Source organism: Pyxicephalus adspersus, chromosome 8 (assembly GCF_032062135.1).
Source record: "Pyxicephalus adspersus chromosome 8, UCB_Pads_2.0, whole genome shotgun sequence".
NCBI lineage: Eukaryota > Metazoa > Chordata > Amphibia > Anura > Pyxicephalidae > Pyxicephalus > Pyxicephalus adspersus.
This window is the reverse complement of record NC_092865.1, coordinates 12201924-12229443: the sequence shown is the minus strand read 5'-3', so window position 1 is coordinate 12229443 and position 27520 is coordinate 12201924. Positions and strand designations below refer to the sequence as shown.

At 37.8% G+C, this 27520-nt stretch overlaps 1 protein-coding gene across 2 annotated transcripts; it reads right to left on the bottom strand.

Moving 5' to 3' along the window:
* On the bottom strand, nt 1-27520 carry PTGFR (prostaglandin F receptor). 2 transcript variants are annotated; one of them, XM_072419527.1, is made up of 3 exons: nt 27293-27520; nt 11136-11981; nt 1-3106 (listed from the first exon to the last, which is right to left on the bottom strand). In XM_072419527.1, exons 2-3 carry the CDS (start codon nt 11928-11930, stop codon nt 2771-2773), a joined length of 1131 nt encoding a protein of 376 aa, XP_072275628.1. In that variant the 5' UTR covers nt 11931-11981; nt 27293-27520; the 3' UTR covers nt 1-2770. The 2 variants fall into 2 exon arrangements, with proteins under 2 accessions (XP_072275628.1, XP_072275627.1); XM_072419526.1 differs by lacking the exon at nt 27293-27520 and adding an exon at nt 17685-17792.

Genomic DNA, 27520 nt, shown 5'->3' with positions numbered 1-27520 from the left:
AACACATTTTAACACACATTTTATTAAAATCAATATAGTTTCCCTTTACACAGCAGTGTTTGTAATATATTTCTTCTGTATAAGCAGTCATAAAAAGGACAGGCATCTGGACGATTGCATATAGAACAAAAAAAAAAAACATAAAATCTACATTTAAAATCTGTTAACATAAATATGTTCATATCTACAATCATATTGCACAGTTAAAAAAAAAATGGAACATTAACATTCGACATGGTAGTTTCGGACTATGACATAAATATGGATTGTTTTTTGATCAATTGGATTTTTTGATTCATAAACCCAAATAACAAATACATTTAAAAACAACTTCTTTGGATGCAACACTTAGGACCCTTTTTCCTAAAGCAGTAAATTGGCTTTACCATGGCTATAAGGCTACTTTAAAAATTAAAAACTTGTACATATTTATAAAGCACAAAGAACGACCTATGCAGTGACACATACGCACCCGTGGACTTATGGACTCCTGTCAACTTCTGCTCTGCCTCTCTTTACCCTGCTTGGCTGCAAACAATATGTTAAACTAAACAAAGGTGAATACGGAGCTGTATTTTTTAAAGAGACTATATCAGGCTAAGGTCTATGCTAAAGAAGAGGTATTACATTTACTCTGTCAACCCTTAGCCTCTATCTTCACACCTTTTTTATTTTTTTTTGACACTTCAGGCATAGAGCTTCCCAATGCCCGTTGGGGTTCCAACCTTCAGCCTCTACCTCACTGTTATGTTTAGTAGTGACCTATGGGTCACCACACCATGTGGTAGGGGGAAAAAAATGCTGTATTGTTGGAACAAAGCGTAGGTGGGAGAATTGGGCCACGGGAAAGGTGAATATAACACCTCTTAGAATAGAATATTTTGTAACCTGAAAGTTTGGATGCTATATATGTCAAGAGATAGGATTTGAGGTATATCTTCCATGTGCATAATGGCTTTTTGTAAGGCAACTTGAATATTTGGTTAGTTGTCTTTGAACTTTATTGGCTAATGTAAAGCCTAGGTGTTGGCCTATAAGAGCTAGCATTTATGTTTTTTAACCAAGATGTCAATGAAATAAAAATTATGTAGGTGAATATCTAGTAGCGGCGGGGGGGATATTGACTGCTAATATATCTTCGGTTACATTTACAGATTGTAGTCAATTGCAGTTGTGGTCGAACAGTTACTATTAGAGTTGATTCCAACTTGGATTGGAGCTATTCCACCCTCAGATTGGAACTCAAAATTTGACAGCTACCAACCTGCCAGCCAACTCCGCTGTCAGGCTTTGACGGCTGTCATTGTTTAGCAGCCCGATTGGTTAGCCATACAATACCTGTCACAGGTAAAGAATGTCTCATAAAAATGCCAATTTCAGCATGACATTTCTAAATCTGGTAAGATTTTCCAACCGATCTGGCAAGTTTGGGTCCGATTGGAATTTTACTGTTCCAAACATTTTGCAGCACTACTAAGCCTGCATATATAAAGAGCAAATGAGGCTGCTTATATGTACACATTTATTTACAACTGTACAATGAAACAAAATTTTGAAAAATATTAACACACATTGATACGATAATTTACAAGAAGCTATTCACATTCACATAATATATATATTTTCAACTGTTAAAGTCTTCGGTTTCAAAGTCTACAGTCTCTCTTCAATCTGATCTTAACCAATTGTTAGTTTTGGCTGTCTTTGACTTTGGGGTAAGATAAGATTTACTCATTGGCTTCTACTGCTCTCAGCAATTGCTGCTTTGTATTAATTAAATATGCTCAAGACTTCAATTAGCAAAGCAGTTTATTAACATTTAGAAACTTTGCCAAGCTTATACTGGATCTGTTCGCTAAGTCTTTTAGAGTTCAATTCAATTTCTCATATAGACATTACAGATCATTAATAAATACCAATGTGGGATTTCCAACTGGTATTAAAAACCTAAGCTACAAGAAGGCAAAGGATATGTCACCCAACCAAGATGGAAGACCCTTAGCACAGATATGCTTTAGAAGCAATCGCCTAAAGGGTCATCATAGGATACAGACACATGCTATTGGTTATATTGAAGCTGGAACCTTCTAGGCTTTAGACTGACATACTGTGATGCCCATCATTATAAAAGTTAACAACTGTGAGTAACGGGCACGTGACCCGTTTTTGGATACTGCTTTTTAACTTACAGTACTGTTTATTTGGTACCAATGTTTTTTTTAACTCTGATGAGATATTGCTCCAGCTAGCCTACTGGGATGGACTCATAGGAAATCATCGATGAACCACCACTTCGCTGGTCAGATTACTAGCACTTCATAGAACACCAACCCATAGTGTAGCTGCCATGAGCCAGCACCTCACTGGTGGCACTATTATCACTTCATACAATATTAGCCAATGGCTGAATTAGAGAGACCATTAAAAATGGTTTATTTTCATTCCTTCACTTCACTGGTCACATTACTAGCACTTTATACAATACTAGCCCATGGTAGACCTAAAGTGCCCAATAAAATTCGGTTTGTTTCAACAAGTATTCACCTCTCTGGCTACATTACTGGTACTTCATACAACACCAACAATTACAGAATTAAAGCGACCATTAATGATCACTTATTTGTTTCAATGAACCATCACCTCACTGGTTGCATTACTAACACTTCATACAACACTATCCAATGGCAGAATCAGAACGACCATTAAAAATGGCTTGTTTGGTTTTCAATTACCTCACATACATCACCAGCCAATGGCCATTGAAAATGGCTTATTTTGTTTCAATGAGTTCACATTTTTGTTCTGTATCAGATTTTTGGGAGATGCTGAATGTATTTGTTCGTGTGCAACTTGGAGAGTCTGATATGGTGGCAACTTTCAGAGAATTCTTGATGGAGCTGAATTCCCAAGCATGTAAACTGATGATTTCCACCCCACAGCATCGGCGGGCAATCCTATACAGTTTTCTGAGGACTGTCCTTCGCAGGAGGATGTATACCCAAGGGTCAAGTATTTGGTTCCAGGTGGCCATTCGAAGAGCAAAAAGAATTGTCTGATTAACCTCTTGAGAATCGAATGTCTTTAATCCAATGTTGGCCATCGTGAACTAAAAGAAAAAAAAAAGAAAATGTAAAATAAGCTTGAGTATTATTGTAGAATATAAAAAGCTCTATACAAAAAGTCTTGTAAGGGACATTTTAGACGTGGTTAGAAACTATGATGTTTATTTGGTGAACCTTTTATAACAAGGTAGGTTTGAGAATATTTCTGGTTTTATGCCCTTCGGAATTGGTTGTCTACTTGACACAAACACAATGGACTCAATGGTAGAACCAGATATTTTTACCACCAGCACTGTGACGGTGGGTAACAAGCAGGTCTGGTTAGGTAGTTAGGCAAAGACAGAGATGGTGGAAAGGGGGTTGTCTTGCAGGACAAGGGCATTGGAGCACGCTGATCGTTTAGAAGTTGAGACACATATGATGTAGGTGCATCTATAAAACGTAGACTCAAACACTACACCAAAATGGGTGCTGTCCGGATGCTCTTCTGAGTCATACAGAAACCCCCCTGCTAGCCTTTTAGACCCCAGCCCCATCTGGAATGAAAAAGCTCCCCTAAAACTTTTACATATAAAAATTCATTCAATAATTTAAAATGTGCATAACTGGATTTGAATAAGTTAGAATGAAGAATAAACTGCCTAAACTTGGTGGGCTACAAAGCAGCATTTCCTATGTTATGAAAAAGAAGAGGGGGTGAACAGTTCTCAAATTCTGTCCTATGGCAACAATTCTATTCCAAAGATTTGATACAATGGGGCTGATTTATTAAAGAGCTCCAGGAATGGAGAAGATAGCCTACCATGGGAGAACCTGGGTAATTAAGCAGACCTGAAGTGGATGTTCTAAAAATCATTGCTTTTAGTTGGCAAATCCTTTCAATCCATTCCAGGTTTGCTGAATGACCCAGATTCTCCCATGATAGCCTATCTTCTCCATTCTGGGAGAGCTTTAAAAACAGGCCCAAAATAGTGTTGTCCAATATATACCAGAACTGGCTTGTTACAAATAATACTTGGCGGCCCATTTAAGACAATCTAAACTATAGACTTCGCTTAAGTTTCAGCATACAGGTCCCTCTACTGTACTGAAATTGCTTACCCTGACAGTACAGGGTGAGCACTAAATAAAACACATAGGGCTCTCTATTTTAAAAACAGGGAATCAGACATTGCCTTGTGGGAATCTTGCAAGTCCATGTGTTTCGATGGCAGTAATTGATTCCCACCAGGGAATGTTTGAAGTAATGTCAGATTCCATATTGATAATGATTAAAATAAAAATATGTAAAAATTATCATAATTATTGATTAATGCAATATTAACACAATATGACAATATTTTTAGAAAGTGCATTTTAGTTTACCCATAAAAACATTGTATTTGCTGCTAGAGCCTAGGGCCCAATGGATGTCCTGGTGGCCCAGCTATACATATCATGCATTTGCTGTAAACCAATGTTTGATTGATCAAATTTATGATCCTGCTTGCTTTTCATATGGCAGTTGGTGTATGATAAAGCCATTCCAGTACAGACAAATGTAGATATCTTCTCTGAGCCTATTGAAATACTTAATAAAGCAGAACTAATCTTAAATTAGAAAACAAATGTGACCAGACAGGTTCTTTATTGCAGAAGGAATTGGCCAATGTACCTTCCACAGTAAGTTTGCAATTTTTTGTCCAATGTACACTAAACTACACATGTGCAGCTCAGTGAACAATCTCAGGTATTCTAGCTTCCCTCAGTCTTCTAAGATTTAATGACCACCCAAGCTCATGCATGGGAGTTACATCGTTCCAGCCTGACCAATGGCATCAGATCTTTAATCCGAAAGAGAACCGGGTGAAGATGGCGGCATCTGTGACAAACTGAGTGTAATAAAGGATTGCAATCCAACAGGTAAGTTTATTTCATTACAGAAGGGATGTCACCTGTAAGTTCTATAATAAATAACCCACCTACACGCAGTTTTTTCTAATTTATTTCCATTTTAAACGTATAGGTGACAACAATTGAATAAGTGAGAACACTAGTTACTCTTTTTTTGCTGTTTATAAGGGAGCACGAAACGTCCTTCACACAATCAATGACAAACACATATATCTAATTGCAATGTATTCACTCTTGGCTCTCCTGAGACCAGCAGTACAGTGCTAATGAACCTCTAGCTGTCACCATCCGTACTTGTGGCCATAAATCTGGATTATTCACTATGCTGTGTCCACAGATACTTTATAACAGTTCAGATCAGGATATAAAACATCACACGAATATTCCATTAGAGAAATGAAAGTTTAGTAGAATGTGTGACTCAACAAAGATTGTTATAAATAAACACGACAGCTATCATCCCGAGTCAATTAAGTTTATGATTTCTACCTTCTCTGCACCTGGTATTTGAAAGGCAACTTGCAAGGCAGATGTTATTTAACTTGGAGCAATTCTTTTGCATCATGTTACTCCTTTCCCAATGTATTTGCCTCTGATGTCAACTGGAGTAAAGAAAATTTGCAGCTTTCAAAACCCCATAAACTCCAAAAAGTGTTGGCTCTCCACCACATTATCTGGTTCAATCCATTGGCCCTTAGGTCCCGTAGTGATGAAGGGGTTGGTGGAAGAAACCACAGCATGCAGCAGGGAACCAGGAAATTGACAATCCCAGTGTTAAATGTCAAATTCTACAAAAGTTTCAACCAATCCTACCGAAAGTGTTGCAGGCTGCAGAGGGGTGTCTTTATCACCTTTAGAGGGTCCTTATATTGACAAATTGATTTTATGGACACAATCCAATTACAAATAAATGTTCTTCCTAGGAGCAGACAAAATGTGTCATCTTTTATCTTTAATATACATTATTACCTTATTAATGAACCTTATTACTGAGCCTTTGTTATCCAGGGCTTGACTTTCCTGACTTCTGAGTTATGCCCCACCCACAGGTTCCCACCTTGTCCAATTAAATGATAACTAGGATATCAGTTTCCATTTCTCTGTTTGGATTCAATTGTAAGAAATTATATATTTATTAACTTTTATGTATTAGGTTTTAGGTTTTTTATCTAAACTGGTAACACTTTGCACTCATTTTAGTTCTGCCACATGATCAAACACACGGATCATTTTTTTCCATTTTAACCAGTTAATTCTTATTGCATTTTTTTTCTTGTTACAATTTATAATGTTTAAGAATCAGTTATATAACATTATAAAAATACAACCAGTCTAGCAGTGAGATTGTGGTGCAGGTAATGGTTTCTTATGCCAGTGAACCGCTTCCTCAAGGAAAACACTACATGTACCCATGGCAGCCCCATAAATAATGAATGGAAACGGTAGCAAGCAGTTCAGTACGGCTAAGTGTCAAATCCACAAGCATCAGTTCCTTATGAACCAGTGCTGCCGTGCAAACTAGCAAGGTGCCAGCCGCTGGGAACCACACAAGATCACCTATTCCCACCGCAGGTCTGAACCTGCCCTAAATGAATTAAAACAATATTGAATTATTTTATATAGAATTTTATTTTTACCATAGTTGTGATATTAATATTATCTAGTATTCATATAGCACCAATATATAACGCAGCACTTTACAAAGTCCATAGTCATGTCACTAACTGTTCCTCAAAGAGGCTCACAATTTAATGTCCCTACCATAGTCATATGTCATCAACACAGTCTAAGGTCAATTTGGGGGAAGCCAATTAATTTAACTTTTCTTTTTTTTTTTTGAATGTGGATGAAAAAGCACAACACAAACAGGGGGAGAACCTGCAAACTCCATGCAGATGGTGCCCTGGCCAGGATTTAAGCCTCATACACATCACTTACTTATATACTCAAACACACATAAATATACGTAAGCTTATATTCAGAAAATCACTCACCACTTTTTTTGTGCAGAGAGTATTCAAACAGCTCCACAATGAAGCACTTTTTTCTCTACACCAAGCATAGCTGCACATTTCAATAAAGACTTAACCTATTTGTTTTCTGTTTCCTGTTCACTGCCAAATTTGGCTGTTACTATTTGGCCGGTAGCAAAAAATTCCGGGAAGTATATAGTAGTATTGTATACTTGCTGGCAGTAATCCTGGATAAGAGAATGAAGGGTTTGGGGCCGATATGCAGGAGTTAAACACATGTTCAAGCCTTATAAAGCTACATTCTTGGGAGTCCACGCAATAAATATCCCTGATCCGCTGGAACGCGTCTCCTGTGTTAATTATTGTGCATTCTCTAAATAAAACATTCTTTTTGTCCCAGGAGACGTGAAATCTACTTTTCGTACACTAAGTTTAAAATACAGTGCTGACAAGCTGGGCAAATGCTAATGACAAGTTTCTTGTTGCATAATATTTTTTATGTAAAATGAATTCCAATATAACAGGTGCTACATACACTGTGCTGAAAGGTGTTTGGCTTGGTTCACACCTTTAAAGCCACAATTGTGTATTGTACAGTGAGCTGATGTATGTTTTGGCAAGGCAGGTCATTCGTTTGAACCTGTATGCCCTTTAGTGATGTAGAGGTCTATGGAAGAAACCACAGCATACAGCAGGAAACCAAGAATTTGATACTCCTGGAAGTGTTGAATTGTACCAAATCTTCAGCTGAGTCTGCAGAAAGTGTTGCAGGCTCCTGGAGAGATGAGTATTATTATTATTATTGTTATTATTAATAAACAGGATTTATGAAGCACCAACATATTATGCAGCGCTGTACATTAAATACAGATAAATACAGACAGTGATACAGGAGGAGAGGAAGAGCTTACAATCTAGTAGGTGGGGGAATTTACACACAATAGGATGGGAGATAAGTAGTGGTGGAAAGAAGTGATGGTTTCAAAAGACAGAAAAATATGGGTAGGCAAGTTTGCAAAAATGGGGTTTGAGTGCTCTTTTAAATGAGCAGAAAGTAGGAGCAAGCCGAATAGGACGAGGAAGACCATTCCAGAGAGTTGGGGCAGCTCTAGAGAAGTCTTGTATCTGTATTCTATGTCTCCTTTTTGGAAGGCCCTTTTGTTTATCAATTAATTTTAGGAACTCCTCTGGAAAGATGTGTTCCGGGGCATTCGAAATGAAGGGCAATACAGCACGCCAACATGTTTCATACTTATTTTTGCGACATGCATGTAAGTGTAAATTGGTCTTATCAGGGTTGGTGTGGCCCACAGGAGGACCAGAAAAACCTCAATTTTTTTGCTGCCAAAATAGTTTTCTTTATTGGCAGGCACCAATTGTTTGCCTCCTACATAAGTTTTTCTGCCTTCTGGTGGCAAAAAACTGCTGCCATGACAGGAAACCATAGGTTCTGGTGGGCCTTCCTTTCTCTGGTGTGCCCCAGATCCCCAGTCCAACCATTAGCCTTATTCTTACTGAGATAGTTGGAGAGTGTGACCATGTAAGTAAAAGGTAAAAGTAAGCACCCCTGGCAGTATTATAGTAAATGTAAACGTGTAGAAAAACATAAATGAAAGTGTAAAATACTAATAAAAAAGGAATTCCCCTACTGTAAGCTATGGTTACATGTCTAATGATACACTCATCACAAAACAATATCTTTTACAATAGCATTTTTTTTTTCTAACATTTTGAGCCCATTATCTTCTTTGGCCAGCACACTAAGCAAGCCATTGGTGACCTCGGTGGCTCAACTCCCACCATGGCTCCGCACACAGCACATTACACAGCTAATACACCACTCACACATACAATTTTCTGTTTGATCCCATCAACTGCCTGGAGGTAATATCCCATCATTTGTTACCATCACAAAAAAGTACAGAATTACTTATATCCGGTATTCTGTATTTTTTCTGAAAACTTTTGGAATCTTAAATGTAAAATTAAATTCTCTATATGTAGTGCAATATTGACTATATTGTATATGGTGTGTTGTACGGTTACTTTGATACCATGATTCGTTAAAGGAGTTTAGGGTGTTTAGTTAGCAAAGTGAGGGAAGGAATTTCACTTAGAATATGAATGTAGGGAAATTCACATTGAAAAAAAATCCAATCTTGTGCAAAAAAATATAAAAAAACATAATGCTTGCATGTGCTCAGATGGGTGAAGTCAGAGTATCTTCACTTCATTCACTATGTTAAACCAAATAAACGAATTGCAGAGGAATAAAGCCTTAAAATAGAAAATAATGCAACCTCCTCACCTAAGAAATGTTAAGCTGCAATACATACCAATACATTACCAGGAATTTGAAATATGCACAGTATTCCAGGTTAGACAAATAAGCAGTTCAATATAAATAGGATATTTTATAGATAATAATCTGACTCGGATTGGCTAAAAGAGAGAGGTGGGTATTATTCAGGATGCCTGCAGAGGGTGTAATGTGCAAACTGTTAGCAGAGTATAAAGATTTTCTTATTCTCCCAGCTTTTAAACATTATTCATTGCTTCACACAAACATAACTTGTGTTCCAGTTATAAGCACACCAAAACCTGGACCCGCCTGGAAAAGATTAAGTGTTAGAAACTTTTACAAGACAAGAGGTCCAAACAAACAGATCTCCTGTTAAAATAATTTGTTTTTTGCAAGGAGAAAAATATTTTTTAAGTAATTTTCTAAAACATTCCACTGAAAACAAAAAGAATGAAAAGATTGCAAAGGTTTCCCAGTCCTGGCACACCCATGGGATGAATTTCCTTGACTATAGATGGGCATATTAAGGCAAGGATGGGCAAACCTCTCATCAACCATCATCATTCTTTCCAGCTTTTGGAGTGGGAAAAAAGGATATTTTTTAGCTTAAAATATTTTGGCAAATGACAAGCCCTGGCCATGCCCACATTTTGCAGACCATAAAAAATAAATTCTGAAAAATATGATTGGTCAATCCAAAAGTGCTTTGTTTCACAACTAAAAATAATTTTTTATAGAGGTGTATAAAGGTCCACCCAAAAGGAAGAACAACCAAGGAGGAAAGAGGGACGTGGATCTAAAAGACGGAACACCCCTTTCAAATTCAGAAGAATTGGGAGTGTGGTTTAACAAAGAGATGTAGCATGAGCATGTTAGAAAAATAAAGATTTACACATACCTAACTTTTTGATAATACAAAAGACAAAGTTTTTAAGAAGGAGTTGTGCCAAAATAGGATGTATGCATTAGTTTCTGTAAGACTTCTGCCAACCCCTGCTTAAAGCTGAACTACAAAAATATTGATTGCAATGATGCATTTACTTTTGAATTAACTGGTAAATTAGCTAATAAAAATATTGAAAATTGACAGATTTTAACCATTCATAACAGAGTCAAACTGGTGAATGAGGGGCAATATTTGGGGCCAATTAGGTGTTCTGCATAGACATGTGCTAATAAGGAGTTTGCTAAAAGGAAAAGATAAAATGATCTCTCTTGATTGCTGGTTCTTCATTGTCCAGTCTCTTGCTGGGGGTGGAGACGTGACCTGGCCATCTTGCTTTACATAAGTCCACCCACCAGGGTTATTAAACTGTGTGTCACATCAGTAATGGATAGACAGAAAGCATCTTTGCAATAAAGCTTCTAATGCATTAAATTGTTTGTTTGTATGTCCACCATATACCATTGTATGTCCACCATGTACCTTCAAATTTCAGGCCACACTTTTTGAACTGGTGCCATTTATAGCCATATTCTTAATAATTAGTGTATATGATAGAACGTAGAAAATCGAGTAAGTTGATAACCTAATGGTTAAGGGGGGTGCACAAGGTCTGGAGTTTCGCTAGAATAAAGTAGAACTAAAGTATAATAAGATGGAATTTAGTTGGCTTACCCTCTATATAACAGTTTAAATGGTTAACTGTTCATTCAAACCATTAAGAGGGCATCTAGTTATTTAGGAACTGATCTCAGTGCTACGGACTTGCTGTACAATGATGCTAAAGAGGGTCAGACAACCAGTATTTTCAAGAGGAGGTTAGCTCTATTTTCCACTCAATATATGTTTGCTTTAGGAAAACAATTCTTACAAAATTAAAACAAGTAACGTGTTTAGCTTAAGAGAAGACAAGCAACATCATCAGTACACAAAAATGTTTCCTGATGTTCATAAGAGCTTACCAAGAACGGAGTCCAGCAAATACAAGAGACGCACATGATGGCCAGGAGCTGGATTATCATCTCTATATGATGTGATCTGCCTTGTCTGTGCTGCTGGCTTTTCATCCTGGATCTCAGTAATGTTATTCCAGTCATAGCATTGCATAAGAATGAGATGGCCAGAGACAACAGCCCCAAAGATGAGAACAGCAGAAGATTAAACTGATCCATCCAGTCTTCGATCTGCTCAGTCTTTAGAAAGCACCACGTCTTGGTGGCCTGGATGTGATAGGATCTTAAAGTCAATATTGGCAGCAAAGCTACCAGGATAGCAAACAGCCAAACAAAAGTCAAGATGATTTTGGAGTGCCTGGAAGTCATGGTGGTTGAATGAAATATTGGCTCAGTGACTCCGATGCATCGCTCCACTGCCATAACGCTCCCGAGCAACAGTGGACATAGTCCAAAGAACACCATACACATGCCAAAGATATTGCAGAGAACATTGGCATTGTCAAATTTTGACCAGTTCCTGTCCGATGCATAGACATACACAGCTATGGCTCCATTGATGAGGTGGCCAAAAAGGTCAGTGATGACCAAGCCGCTAGCGAACAACAAAAATGAGGCCTTGGACTTTTTCCTAAATCTTTGGTAGGCTTTGAGGAGTATTGCTATCGCAAGGCTGTTTGATGTAATCCCCACGGTCATGAACACGATGGAAAAGAACACTGATATCTTTTGTTCAATCCTGTGTGTGGTATTAGAGGGCGTCGTGGGTTCGACATACAAAGCCAGGACCGAGCTGTTGTTCATTGTTGGATATATAGAAGTTGATTTTAAATCATCTCCTCTGTACAATACAACCTGCAGAAAAAAAACAAATTTCATTATTGAGGTCAAGAACAGCAGATTTTTCCATTCAGGGCTTAAACAAGGCTCCTCTCCAATAACCTTTAGGTCACACCAATTATCATTCTACATGTCATAGGTTCAGTTCATTCAAATGTATCTAAATTCTAATAATAAACTTTTTTTCAAGTGGTAACTATCCCATTGAACACAAGCTAAATGTCCCGGTTCTGTGAGAATAGCAGCACCACCGTTTGACGAAACTCTTCATTGCTTCATCACATCACGAAGCAATGACCTACTGAATATATATCCTTACTTACTTTTTGAACTGATTATCCCTGTAAAAAACCTATGAACAACTTATCACAATTAACTAATTGCGGCTCGCAGATCCCCTGAGGAAGCCTATAGGTGAAATGCGTTGGGGTACGAGACATTACCACTTTCCGTTATACTTATAATTGAGCCAGGGATATTACTGTCTTTGTGTTGGTCCAACATCCCACAGTTACCTACGGGGGATGGACCTAAAAATATTATATGTTATACAAGTATAGAAAGTAATCTATAAACCCTAATGTGTAATATAATTCACTCAATACAAAGGATGTCTAAATTTTCCAAAATACCCCAGCTGTCTACTTCTTTATTGAACACAAGCTGTTATATCCGTGCATTTGTGCACAATTATATCTTGTGATCCTACCAGAATTTGATTAAAAAATCCTATTAAAAGAGACATACCAAAATATTGCATATGTACAAATATATTATTGTTCCGCAAGAGGGTTGCGTAACTACCGGAAGCTACCAGGAGAACCCTTGATCTTGCAGGTCTAAAAAATTGCATTGATCATACAGGAAACGGATGTGTTTTTAGGATCTTTGTTGTTTTATGTTGTTTTGGAGCTTGCTCATATATTCTGATCTTCAGTAGCTGGTAGCAAAGGCAGAATTTTATGCCCCTCACCCTTTCGTGTTGGTTTCTTCTGGCCTCTTCAGATTTCTTCCACATCCCAAAAATATACTGGTGATACTTCTAATTGGCTAATTGATTTATCTCCAAACATAGCCTTAGACCAGTGTTTCTTTTCAAACATGGGGGAGTCTACACACTGCTGTGAAACTGCACTACAAAATAATGGCACCATGCTTATTCTGGGGTCAATGGTCCATAGGAGGATTTCCCAACCTTTTTATCTTGGAGGAACCCTTGAAATAACTTTCAGGTTGTCAGGGAACCCTTTAACTCCCTTCTATAATTACTATATCCACAGCTCACAGTATATTAGTGTGGTGGTCAGCGGGAAGAATTCCTCTTACATTGCTGGCCTTTAGGAAGAATGTCACCCTTACAGATAGCCAAAACGATCATTGGTGTCATTTAAACTGACCTAAGAGGGACAATTTGCTCATAGCTCAACCCCCAGCAACCTCTGGAGGAACTTTGGTTGAGAAACACTTCCTTAGCCTATGTTATTGATATATTATTATGGTAAGAGAACATTAGATAGTGAACTCATCCTAAGATAGAGTTAATGGCAAGAAGTCAGCTCTAAATAATAAATATACTGCAGGATCACCGGGTAAAAATGAAGGGAGAAACGGTCTGAAAATGCAGCCACTACATTGCACCTTTGATTTTGGGGTATAGATCCAATTTATAGTGATTGTTGATAATATGAAAATAATTATGAGATAACTGCGGAATGAAGAGGTAGGGGTGTATCAAAAGAAAAACACTTCATCTCCAATGAATGGAGAGTATTAGATCAATATTATTTCACACTAAAAAAAAGAATTTCAGATTTATAAAAAATTTTGATTTAATATGAGGACTCTTACTATTCTAAAATTATATAACCTGCTATGCAGTTTGCCCAGCATTAGCAGGACAAACGTGATAACATGAAAATCTGAATCCTGTACAAATGGAAACTTTTACCCAGTTCCTAAGCTTTCGACAGCAAGTGACGCTCATGTCCATTCTCAGACTGACTGGGTGAGTGGGAGGTTTTGCCTTTAGTATCATTTTCTGAGAATCTCAGTGTTGTTATAAGAAAAGAGCTCCATCTGCATCCCTTTAGCCATATCGAGTCTAAGGAAGTATTTCAGTATGAATCAATCTCTTTTTCCAAGTGACGCTTCTAATTCAATTTCCATCTGTGCAGGCGCTGGGGACTAATAGTGCGCTAATCACACAAACATGAAATGGGATACACAGGGACATTCTATATATAAAACAGTGTACAGAACATTGCAAACAAATGGCATTCTCTCCACATTAGAGAATTGGTCTGAAATAAAGGAAGTCATTTTAATAATGTTTAAGTTTATCTAAGACCAAAAACAGTAAGAAGTCAGATATCAGTCACTAGAAATTGGAGGCATTTTAGAAAATATCTACATAATTATAATACTAAAATTCCATTTTATTAGAATATTAATAATAAAACCTCAATTGTTAACATGTACAGATAGTTTTAATTGTTTTAAACCAAGACACATTTTTCCTGTATCCATATAAATCAGGTATACAGCTATACACATGATACACATGATGTAACATTCATTGCACAATACAAAGTACATTTCAGACCATAAACAGAACACTACAGTCCTAAAATGTGTTGGTTGCAATAGTTTTCTATTCTTCAGAATTATTTCCTTTATTTTCACCTGGTGGGCCAGCAAAAACTATACCATATATATGGAGGGAGTCATTGTTGTCTCTCTAGGCTGCTATCTAGATTTGGACTACAAACACTTCTCCTTATATTCATTATCCATATTACATGAAGTGTGGGGGAATTTTAGGAAATAAGGTTGGAAAGTAAGCATTATCATTAATATTTTGTATTTATGCATTGCTAACATATTACGCAGTGCTTTACCAAGTCCATGGTCATGTCACTGTTGTAACTGTTCCTCAGAGGAGCTCACAATCTAATGTCCCTACCATAGTCATATGTCATTATTACAGTCTAAGGACTGGGACCTAGTGCTACAAAGCGAGATGCTAACCACTGACCCAACTATGCTTCTACGTCCCCCCACCCCCTACACACATAGTTTCAAGAAAGTGTCAAGAACACTAGTACAAACATTTTCTGTATTTGCTAAAATGGTTCCTTGCTTAAAAAGTGAAAATGAATGCTGCCACCACAGCCAAGAAGTGGGAAGCTGCAATAGTGGCATATTGGCTCAGTGGTTAGCACTCTAGTCTTTGCAGCAATAGGGTCATCTGTTGGATCTTTGCCAAGGCACTATCTGCATAGAATTTGTATGTTGCTCCCGTGTGTGCATTAGTTTCCTCCTAAGTCCAAAAAATATGCAATTAAGTTTATGGGCTTCCTCCCACAATTTGCTCTTAATGGCTATGGTAAGGGACATTAGATTGTGAGTTCCTTTGAGGGACAATTATCGATATGACTATGAACTTTGTACAGTGCTGCATAATATCTTGGTGCAAGTTAATATTAATATTTTTTTGTTTTTTGGGTTTAAATATCTTTGTATACCAGAATGTATTGCAAGTGTTTTGTTGGGTTGAGGTGCGTTACATTGGGCACCATATGCAAAATGAACGGGCTGTGAAATCTGGACAACCGCATTTTCTTGCACTGTAGCCTTTTGGCTTGTGGTGTGCTGTAATGCAGCTGCATTATGGAGATGTAATGGGGTTTCAGTTATACACCGCAAAACATTGCACCCTGTTTGGTACTCTATACACATATTACTGGAACATGATGATACAAATTGGCATTTAATTACAAAATCGCTCATGTTAATGATTTATTGTTCAATCAAGCAAATTTTGATTTCTCATTCAAGTCTATGGCAATACAACACATGGCAGAAGCAGGTTAAATGTATGTCAGGAGGATGTCCAGTGCAAATTATTTTAGAAATGTCTTAAAGGGACATCAAACTGATGCTATCAAAACAAATCTTACAATGATATAAATGTTTTTACTTTTTTAGAAAGTTTTCCTTCTAAATATTACTATAAACATGGTGGACAAGGACTAAGATAACAAAGTAAAGAGTTGAACTTAAGACAAACAACTAAATATAGAGCGGAGGTACACACTTGAAAGATGTTTTATCTGCCAAAGAATTTATAAGTTGATCCAGATGCTTTTTGGATTTATACACCTCTTCTGAGACTTCACCAGTCACATCACCCCACTTTTTAGTGCTCACTAATGGGCTCCTGGTCCCTGCTGCCTTACAAAACAAATGGCACTGTGCCACGAGAGCTATGCATATTGGTGTGTCCTCCTTCTAAATCCCCAGTCCCATTTCTGTCTATTTATATGTTGTATGTGAACATTGCTTCGCAGAGTTTTCCTTCAACTTGTGTTTAATCAGCTGGTGCAGCAGTAAAAGTTTCAGGAGATCCTTCCCTGCAAAAATGTTTCTGCAATTAATGGTTTGCCAGTTAAAATTACAGTGTACAGGCTGTATTTTATACAGAGAGCTGCATAAACCTACAGTTCTTTGTTTGCCGGGGAAGCAAAAAACGTCCACCTCTGCAGAGAATATTACAGGACGATCACACACAGCCTTTAATGCTTTATATTGGGGAAATGAGTGGGAGAACATATGCTGTAGAAATACACATAATAAACAGCAGATTCCAGCATACCTCACAATTTATAGAAACAGGGAAAAGGGGGGTTTTATAGCTATGTAGGCAAATTGCACAAGCCCGCCATGCCTACATTTTGCAAATAAAAATGAATATGCAAAAACAATAAGTGCTTTATTTCACAACTACATTTTCTTTATATTAACTTTTCTAAATGACAAATGGATTTAGAGACTGGAAAAAGTTTAGTGCAACATTTTCTTTTTTGTTCAGTTCCACTTTAATTGCGCTTTAGGCAAAAAAGTCACCTCCCTGCCTCCAGCCTTTTATTTTGACACTGGAGGAACTTATACTTCTGCTCATTCTATTCTCCTTCTGTCTACACATGTGCATTCACCATACCTGATTGCCCCACAAATTATCTATGCAATACAGCCAACTACTAAACAAAAAACTATTCAGATCTAAGTATACCTGTTCATCTTCAGTTGTCCTTGTTTTTGAATGCATACACCTCTATACAGAATAAATTACTTGACTATTAAACTCGTCATTCAACCTCCAAGGCAGTGTCTCTCAACCAGGGTTCCTCCAAAGGTTTTTAGGGGTTCCTTGAGCAAGGAGCAATTTTGACCTCTTAGGTTAGGTAACTGACACCAATGATCTTTTTGGCTATCTGTAAGGGTGGCAGGCTTGTCAGTGGTCAGCAATGTTAGAGACATTCTTCTCAGTAACCACAATGCTAATGCACAGTGAGTTGATAATATAGTAAAAACAGTGGGATGTCCCTTGAAGACCTGAAAATTATTTTTAGGGTTCTCCCATAATAAAAAAGGCTGCTCTTAATTACTTCATTTATCTAAATTAGTATAAAATTAAACACCAATCATTTTAGTGCATTCATTCTTTTTCTGGACTGGAAAATTGGGGTGTAGCAGGGGTGTATCATTTGCCTACAAATGTTAAGCTAAAAAAGTCTCCTCTTACCTATCTGGAGTTCAGCTTTAATGCTTCTCTATGGCAAGCACCTCATAACATAATACAGCTATTGGAGAGCTATTTGATTAGCTTACTTTTTTCTTAATTTGAAAATTTTATTACTTAATTTGAATAAATGTTACCTGTTTTGCAGCGATCACCCATGATCCCATAAATCAATCCTTCCCAGACTCAGGAAATTCCGCCTTGTATACCTTCGAGCGATATGCTTTCAGTTGCTTACAGTGCTGGGAATTTCCTAGGACACACGCTCCCAATTCCAGAGTGAGCTTTCTTTTTTTTTTTTTTTTATACAGGAGTTGAGAAACATCCTAAATGGGTTTCATAATAATAACCTTTTCATTGCACTTTCAACAAGTTGGATTGCAACTTCCGACAAGACAAAAAAAAAACCTCTGCATTGTGAACAGAATTATTCACTGAACACAAAACTCACTAGCGTAGGGCTTTATCCATGAGCAATGAGTGCCATTTGTCTTTTCTCATATGGTTAAGGATTCTGTATTGTAATGACAAATCTAATGTGTTATTTGATAATGCTTATTGATTTCTATTAATATTGCTCACGTACTGTACAGCAACCTCTTTCCCAGAAGATGTGTCATTACTTGAAGCAGACAATGCACATTTTTCTTCTTCTTTATATTTTACAATGTGTAGTCCTTATTAAAGGACATTGCCCTTTTCTTTTGCATTATTGTGCTGTTGCACTCCAGTCCCACGCCACCATTCTGCGTTCTAATGCCCATAGTTTCTTCCTATTCCCCTTATTGGCAGCCCACTCCATGATTACGCCAGATCTTGTGCACATGCCTTCAGTCACATCCCACAAGACTTGTGGCTTGTATTGGAACCAGCTGTCACCTGAGCACCGGTGGTTGGATAGTTCCAGTTGGATTTGATTCTGACTTGGATCAGAGCAGTTCCAACCCCAGAGCAGAACTTGGAATCCTCAGAACTCGGAGTTCTGATCTGTATTTGACAGCCGTCATCCTTTGACAGCTAGACTGGCTAAGCAAGTCCTACTATACCTGTCATTGACAGATGTAACATGGCTTATTGAATAAGTACAAATTCTGACTCTGAATTTATTAAAATTAAAATGTATTTAGATTTCCAATGGTGCTTGGAATGTTTGTGTTCCAAGCACCCCTACTCTTGACATATGTAATGTAGTTATTCCAGAAGACTGCATAATTTGGCCATCAAGCATAGGGTGGATAAATAAAAAAAAGAATACAAAAGAAATGATTATATATGTAAAGTATTAAACTTTTTTTAATGTAATTACTTGCATGAACTTTATATCAGCCTCTTGCAATCCCTTTTACAGCCTAAAAACTGAGAAGAAGAAGAAGCACCACAAATAAAGGTAGTGCCAATGTGCTAAAAAAAAGTAACATGCTGATAGGAGAAGCATTTGGAGTCAACTGCTTCTTCTTTCACTCTTTATTAAGAGCCTGGGGGAAAGACAATGTCTGGGTGCTAAGCTGCCACAGACAAGGCTGGGCTGTGTGGCAAAGCTATAAATGCAATTGGAGAAATTTAAATCATTTGTGGTTCCAAAAGCTCCCTTATAAGCCTGTGTGTTGCTTTGATGGGGTCTCTCTGTGTAACAGTCACACATAAAATAATTAAAATAATTAGGAGGTGTTGTTACCCATACTACTCAACATCTTGTAGCAATCAAATGACAGTGACATTACAGAATCCCATGAGTTTAACAGCAAATTAGGTACCAATGATAAATTATTTCCCCTCTTTTATTTAATGGTGGCACTTCCAAATTCAAAAATTTTGGATCGTTGTTAAATACGAAAGTTGTAGAAAATCTTTTTTATAGGTCAGTGGTTTCAACCAAGGTTCTGCCAGAAGTTGCTAGAAGTTCTGTGAGTGTAACTAACGCTGTGAGCGTTCTGTGTTGTAACTGACACCAATGATCCTTTTGGCTATCTGTAAAGGTGACATTCCTCCTAATGGCCAGCTATGTAGGAGGCATGCATGCTACTGACGCCCACATATAATATACTGAGAATGTAGATATAATATATACATCTATATATAATATATATCTATATATATATATATATACTGTAACTATAGAAGGGCTTCCCTGAAGACCAGAAAACATGGACTCCCAGAGATTGATCACTTTTTCATTTGTCAGTGACCACCTTTCAAAGAAACACAACTCGTTCACAACGATCCACCTCCTATGTCAAGCTGCAGAGCAAAGGGCCATTAAATTGTGTATTTAAGTTAAATAAATAAAAAGAAATCATTGAAAACCTAAAGATTCAAAAAATTCTGTAAACACCAGAAAATGACCCTTTGTTTTTACAGGGATAAATAATTTAGCTACACACTGCTTGCATCTTTCACGGTCTCATAGAAAATGCAAAAAACCACAACCCTTTCCTCTATGAACCAAGGTCTCTGTTAGCCACAAATGGATGTGATCCCTCTGTGTATTAAAGCAAGCTGTTGTGAAAGAAGTAGGTGGGTCATCACTGGCTGTCTACAATGTGCTGGTTCCTTGGCTGTTATCCTGATGTTACTGTTCTGGGAATCAGTAAAGTCAGATTGAAGTTGGAACTCCTAATATCGATTCCTGGCCATTGACACAAAGTACTGAAGCAGTAGGGTAAGCATGACAGCCAGCCAGCTAAAATCTTAGAATTGAGGGATTAAAAATAGGATTTGCTCTCTTGACGCCATATTAGCATAGCCAGGCACTGGAGTTTATCTGAAAATATTAGGCATCATATCATATGTATAATGATCCTACTGTCTCTGTTCCTGCTGGCTTCAGGGAAACCAACTTGAAACACCAGCCGTGCCCTCTTTGCGGGAAGGAGAGGCAAGTTTCATCTGCTAATGTTTTGCCTTTTCTGGTTTTTCATTTTCCTGTTATATACTACTCAAGTTTGTAAATTTTTAATACATACCTTATTTTTTTTCCTAGAAAGATTATCAATGAGTGTCATGGGTAGGGTGCTGTACATAGCTAGAAAATATCACAGCACCCTGCTTTAGTACTCCTCTCAAGAGTTAAGAGAAAACAGTGAACTTTTTGGTGGAGTATAAAAACATCAAAATTCTTTAATTGGAGGAAGTCTGTCTGGAATATTGGGCATTCCTAGGCAGCTTATATTTGTTTATAGACCACCCTAGGTAGTACCCGCATGCTAGCTAATAATGAAAGGACTCATTGAATGAAGAGGGTGGCCCTGGGATAGTTTGGCTGCGAGGAAAAGGCTAGATGGATGTCCTCCAGAAAGGTTAAATATTATACTTACCTATCCCCATCTTTATCCTTCAGCACCTAAATGAGTAAAAGCTCTCATTCTTTCAGCCAAGTCACAGCAAAAGATGATCTTGCTTTGTTTCAGTGACTTCTCATGAGATTTGGGCTATAAAGGGATCTTGGCAGCTGGATGATGGTGTAACCTGCACAGAAGTCAGGGAAAGGTGTTTATCCATCTTTTTTTCCTCTTACAGTTTTTGTGTTATTTTAATGTTATTTTGCAGCATTTTGCAACATTTTGGGAACGAAGGGTGGAGGTCACAATAAATGAGTAGACACTGCCCAAAGTGGAGGATCCAGTAATGATCGACTAGTGGTGAGTGCCAAAGGAGGAACTCTATTACTTATGAGACACAATCAGCAAAAGTCAAACTGATAGGTGTGTAATCCTTCTCTATCCCATCCAGAATTGAAAAAAAATGTTTTCTCTCTACAAAAAAAACAAATTAGATCACCTGAGTCACTTTTCCTGCCAGCTCCAAAAGTCCCTAATCATGTTAGATCTCCCTTCACTTTTACTAATTATGCAGATTGCATAAATTAACTTTGAGCAGACAAATCCACGTGCAATCAAAAGTTTGTGAACTGCAGATTCTATATTTTTGATTATCACTACAACATTTTTTTGCCAAAAATATTTGTAAAGCTGTTGCAACCTTGGGAAGTCAAACTGATCCCATGGTGAGGAAAGATGAAGGCTGACATTACCTTTAGTGAAAGCCAGATGTTGAAACAATCAGCAGATCCAAAGTTGTAAACAGATAAAGTTATATGCAAATCTTTTCCTGTCAAGCTTTGCCTCATCATCTCCAGCATCAACAGCTTGCTAATAGGTCCTGGAATAGTATGGATGGCTCTTTGACCATTACAGGTAGGTTCAGACCTGCCTGGGGATCCCATGATCCAGTGTGGCTCCTGGCAGCTGGCACTGTGCCAGCCACTCCTCATTCACACCAAAACGCTAGATCATACAGGACCAGCATCTGCAGATTTGACAGCGGGCAGCAGTGACCAAAACTGAACCCCCTTCATTCTCTATAGGGCTGTAGCATCCCCTACAGGGATGAGTGAGCGAAACTTAAAAATTTGATCTCGCAGCGAATCGGGACATTCTCGCTTACCAAACATGTAAGCGAGAACAGCCTGTGTAAATTTTGCCATCGACATCAAATTTTTTGATGCTCCGCTCCCCTGATTGCTCTTGCAGCCCTGTAGTATGTGTTCTTGGATAGAGATTCTCTATGCAAGAACACAGAAGTCCCGCGGCTGTTCTCATCATAAACAAATGCAGCCGTGGGAATCATCCTGTGATGATTCCCACGGCTGCATTTATTGATGAGCACAGTCGTGGGACTCACACTAACAGGAGGAGTACCGCGGCTGCATTCATGAATGCAGCCATGAGAATCCTCCTGTGTGCGATCCCCGGGCACTAGAGGTTAAATGAGGGCATAACTTCTAGCGCCTGGGGATCACACACAGGTGGATTCTCACGGCTGCATTGCAGCCGCAGTACTCCTCCTGTAATGATTTCTTCGATCTTCCGATAGGTCTGCAAAATTTCGGCAAACCGATGTCACGGACCCATCGGAAGTCAGAGGCATTCTTGCTCATCCCTAGTGCCATAGCCAGCATTCATTTCCATGAGTAAGTGCTTACTGCACCCCAATCCCACCGCCAAAAGGAGGTGGCACCAGCCTCAAATTTACAGGAAACGTTAAAATTTGGTATAACTTAAGTTGTTCACATCTCTGGACGGATCGTTTGATCAATATTTTAATTTAGGATATCATCTGCTTTCATTTCATTTATTCTATTATCAATTTAACTGCCCATGTTTTAGTTGGGATTAAATACAGATTACAGTATGATTACATTGCAGATCAGCCAATGATATAGGATGATTGCACATGTACACAAATCACTGTTCAGTTCTATGAAGGGGGAGGACAAGCAGGAGGCTTCCCGCTGTGTCCTCCTGTATTGGAAAGCACAGAGATCATTTTCAAACTGCCAGGATGGATTGATGAACAATGCCAGGGGATAGCTTTACACATGCTGGATTTTTGCCTGAGACCATAACAATCATATTTCTTGGGTAACAATCATCTAGTGCATGTACATAGCCTAACTCTGCTATAGGGGCTGTTTTTTCTGCACTGAATCCTGAATGAAATGAAACTGCTAGTTGTCGTTTTGCTTGTTACTGACATACCCACTTTAATTCCCAACCTGAAACAAATATTTAGATCAGCAAAGTCACAGAAAAGTTGATATTTGCATGCTTGATCCAGGCAACACAAAAGCAACGATGCTTAAGCCTACATCAACTGCCAATAGCCACACACTGGAATATTCAATAATAGATTAAAACAACAGTTTTTATGGGTACTGCACTTAGCCCATTGTCTTGTCTCAAACTGTAGGCTTAGCATTAAATTTTTTGTTTGAGTACAGAGGGGATAGAAATAAAGTTTGGGATTTAAAGTACCATTTGTGTTCATAGGTGACACCATGCAATGTAATGGAATAAAGTCCTTTGAATGGGCAACTATGTGAAAAATGAGGGTGATAAATGTATTCACTGTATTCATAGTTATTCACTCGGGGGTTAACATACATTTCTCATACATTCAAGGGGGACACAACTGGGGCAATCAATGATGGGAAAGGATCTGGGGGTTTTAGTAGATCACAGACTTAATATCAATGCCAAGCTGCAGTTTCTAAAGAAGGCAAAATACTTTTTTGTATTAAACAAGGCATACACTCCAGAGACAATTCTTCCCCTGTACAAAGCATTAGTCAGAGCTCATCTGTAATTTGCAGTCCAGTTTTGGGCACCAGTTCATAAAAAGGATATTGTAGAACTGGAGAGAATATAGAAAAGTGCAATGAAAGCTTCATGCAGATGCAAGATCATTAGCGATCCTTTCCAGCAAAAGTCAGAATAAAGAAGCTCTGTGCAGACAGCATTGCTTATTCTAGGGGAGGAAGTCGACTTTTCCTCTATAGGTATCATTGGTGTGCGTTAGTTGCCAGTCATTCAGCAAAGCACCAGGTCTGATCACTGAGAAATGTCAATAGACAGCAGATTTTTACTCAAGATGATCACAAATGTTCTTCTCAAGCATCTGTATGTAATTTTTTGGTTCAGACCTGTGGCAGGAGCAAGCAATCCTGCGCGGCGCACAGCGGCTGGCATCTTTCCTTGGCCAATCACACTGTAACCTTGGTTCTTAAACAACCAGCATTTTCAGATTAGACAGGGGGTGGTAGTGATCAGTACCGAACCTCCCCCTGCCACCCACCATTTATTCTGTATGGGCCACCACAGGTCAACGCCGCAAGTAATGTCTCCCCAGGAGCGGAGGTTGTCTGGCATAAGGAAGCAGGAACCATACCACCTCCCTGCCAGTCTGAACATAACCCATATAATAGGAGCATTTAAAATGGGATTGGATGATGAATATATAAATGGTCAATATACAGACCGTGGTCAAAGCAATTCTTTAAAAGGTCATTGCATTGGGACAAGGAAAAGAAGTTTAATCTCAAGAGGAAAAGAGATTTATTCTTCACATATGGAAAAGGCTTCTTTACCGGTCTGTGAAAATGTGGAATGTAAAATATACTCCCTAAGGAAGTAGTTCTGGTCAGCTCAGTTGACTGTTTAAAAAAAGATGAATGCATTATTATATGCATTGAATATAACTGGCTATGAACATTAACAAGTAAGAAAATTTAAATATAACAAATTTTTGATAAGGAAAATATTTAATTTCCTTAGGCGATCAGGAAGAATTTTTCCCCTGTTTAAGCAAAGTTGTCCATGTTTATAGTTTTTTTTACCTTCCTCTGGATCAGCCATGGGTTTAGTGCTCTGTATATGCAGAATATTTAATTTATTTATCTACTGAATGAACACAATGCATCTGCTTTCTACCGTGTAACATTATATTCTAGTAATATAGTTTAGGGAAAAAAATCTATACTATATAGTTCTAAGTTTAGAAAAAATCCTATGCGGAAACAGATGCTTTCCCAATGGTGACCCATAGTCTTCCAACCCTATGGCTACCCAATAACCAGCACAACCATTGTCCAGTCTTGTAGCAATCTCAAATAATGTTTGACAGTCATCTAATGGGTTCAAGCGTCAAGAAAGATGATGATAAATACTGTGCAGTGAATTCAACAACCTAATAATAGGACAGGTCTGTCGTAATCATAAATTACAATCCCCTCACTTTTTATATATAGAAGATAGAATGTACTGAACGTGCTCTGGATTAAAATACACCAACATAAATCTTACATCATATCCTGCCTCCAGCCCGTGCTGATCCTAATAGAAATAAAGGGATCAATAAATGTACATTGTGGCACTCTTCTACCGTTAATAATTCACTGATATAGTCTGTTTAGCATTGTACCTTGTGTACATTTAAAATATATCCCATTTACTAGAGGTCAGGTTCCCATTTTAAACACACGGGCAGTAATAATTCAAACCAGAGTATTATTAATCTTTTCTTTTTAACAGTTCCTGTTTTAGGATATGTTAGAAATTATTCATACATCTGTATATGGTTTTATTGCTTAGTTCATGAAGCAAACTGGACCTGAGTGCCATATCCAAATGCACAAAGTTTACTTTTTTCTTACTTTTTGGTTTATTTATAGTATTTGTTTAGCTTCTCTGAGAGCTGTGTATTGTCATCCTGCACTTTAAAGCACGAGCATGTACCATATGTGATCAAAGGAGTTTTTTGTAACTTAATGAAAAACATTAAGACTTTCTTTGGATTCAAAGGAGCCTCTGACACCCGAATGTAGGTAAACATAAGGATAATATATTTTTGGAAGGATAACGAATAAAAAAAAATGCATATTGGTAACTGTGCAGGGTAATACCTGGAACACTATTTTTAATTATATGAATTCCTTTCCATTACAGGGTAATACATGGAACACTAATTTTTAATATATGAATTCCTTTCCATTACAATCAGACTGAGCTGTCTGGAAAAGGTGACAGTAATAGGGAATTAGGCAAAGCATACAACACTGCCGGAGTGACTGAATCTCCCATTTATCACTCATTTAAATTGTTTTAACCTTTTCTATAAACGTGAAAAACGGGAACATTTTCTGTAACTTCTAATGTTAGTTAGAGTGAGATTTTAATGGTTGCAAAGTCAGTCTAAAACTACATATCCAGCTATGACAAGCAGCAATGGAGCCAAATGGTTCTTCCTGAGGCTGAAAAGGGATCCTTGACCAATGTGCAATGAAGAATTAATCTCCGACCTAAACTGGCCACAAATGCAATGTGCAAATTACCACTGACCACCAACACAAAGGGTCAGGAGACGCCAACATTTTAACCATTTCTTCTTCAGTTTTTATTTCCCCTTTTTTATTACTATTCACCTATATTTAGGTACATATTTAAAATCAATGTTGTTGTGTACAGACGTTGGGCTTGATAAAATTACCTTAATTATTAGGTATGCCACATTCTTTTATTTGTTCTATTGACTAATCAATCTTTTATACATTAGGCTGTGGGCTTATAAATTACAGGGGTTCCCAGGACATGGGACCCAAAATAATCTGAGGGGTCCAAAAGGGTAATAAGGTTGAAGAAGGGTGAATAGAACAGTGTTACTATGTCCACAGTTCAAAGTATATTAGTGTAGTGGTCAGTGGGAAGAATGTCTTTTTTTTCATTCATCATTGAGTGGCCATCATTGGTGCCACTTTAACTGACCTGAGAGCTCTAAATTGCTCATTGGCTAAGGAACGTTCCATGTAACCCTGGCTTAGAAAAAATGGATCTACATTGGGGTGTGGGTGTATTTTTTGCAGGGGTGTCCGAAACCTTAAAATTATCTTGACGGGTCCAAAAGGCTAATAAGATCTAACTTATCTGCACGGTGACTACGGCTATGCAATATTTTGCTGCAGACATAGCATTGTCACTTTGGTGGAGTGGAAGTAAACCACATCTATTGGCAGGATCCACAGGTAATAGAAAGAGGAGACTGTTATGGAGGGGACCTAGATAAACTGCTGTGTTAATGCCATTGTCAGGCTTCATTATATACATATTTTAAATGTTTCCAATAGTGCTACAGAAATTTAAATTTAGATATCAAAAGCTGTATTGCTGCACTTTTTCAGTTTTCGGAAAAAAGTTTAAAAGTCTTGTAGAAACTTTTACCTATAGAAGTCATATGAAACTTTTTATAAGTATGTTTTTAAATGCTATTACTATTGTTGCACACAACCTAAGACAAAGTTTGTATACATTAATAAAAAAGATGATCAATGTATCATTTCGAAATGATAAATGGGAATTTTTAATTTCTTGCTTAAAAAGTTACAGTTTCATTTATTTTTTGATTTTGCCCATACCTGTTCTGGGGTCCCGCAGGCTCTTATCTGTCCCCAATGGCTTCATCTTGCTCCGACATGGTGCCAGCCAAACTCAGGGAACTAAAGAAACTCAGCATGGATGTAGACCTGGTAAATCCTGGGATCTTGCTGAGATCTGCTCCATCTGTAGACTTGGTGTCTGGATGTGTTCTTGCAGTTTCCTCCCCTTCACATATAAACAAGCAGTGTTGAACAGAGCCGGACTTA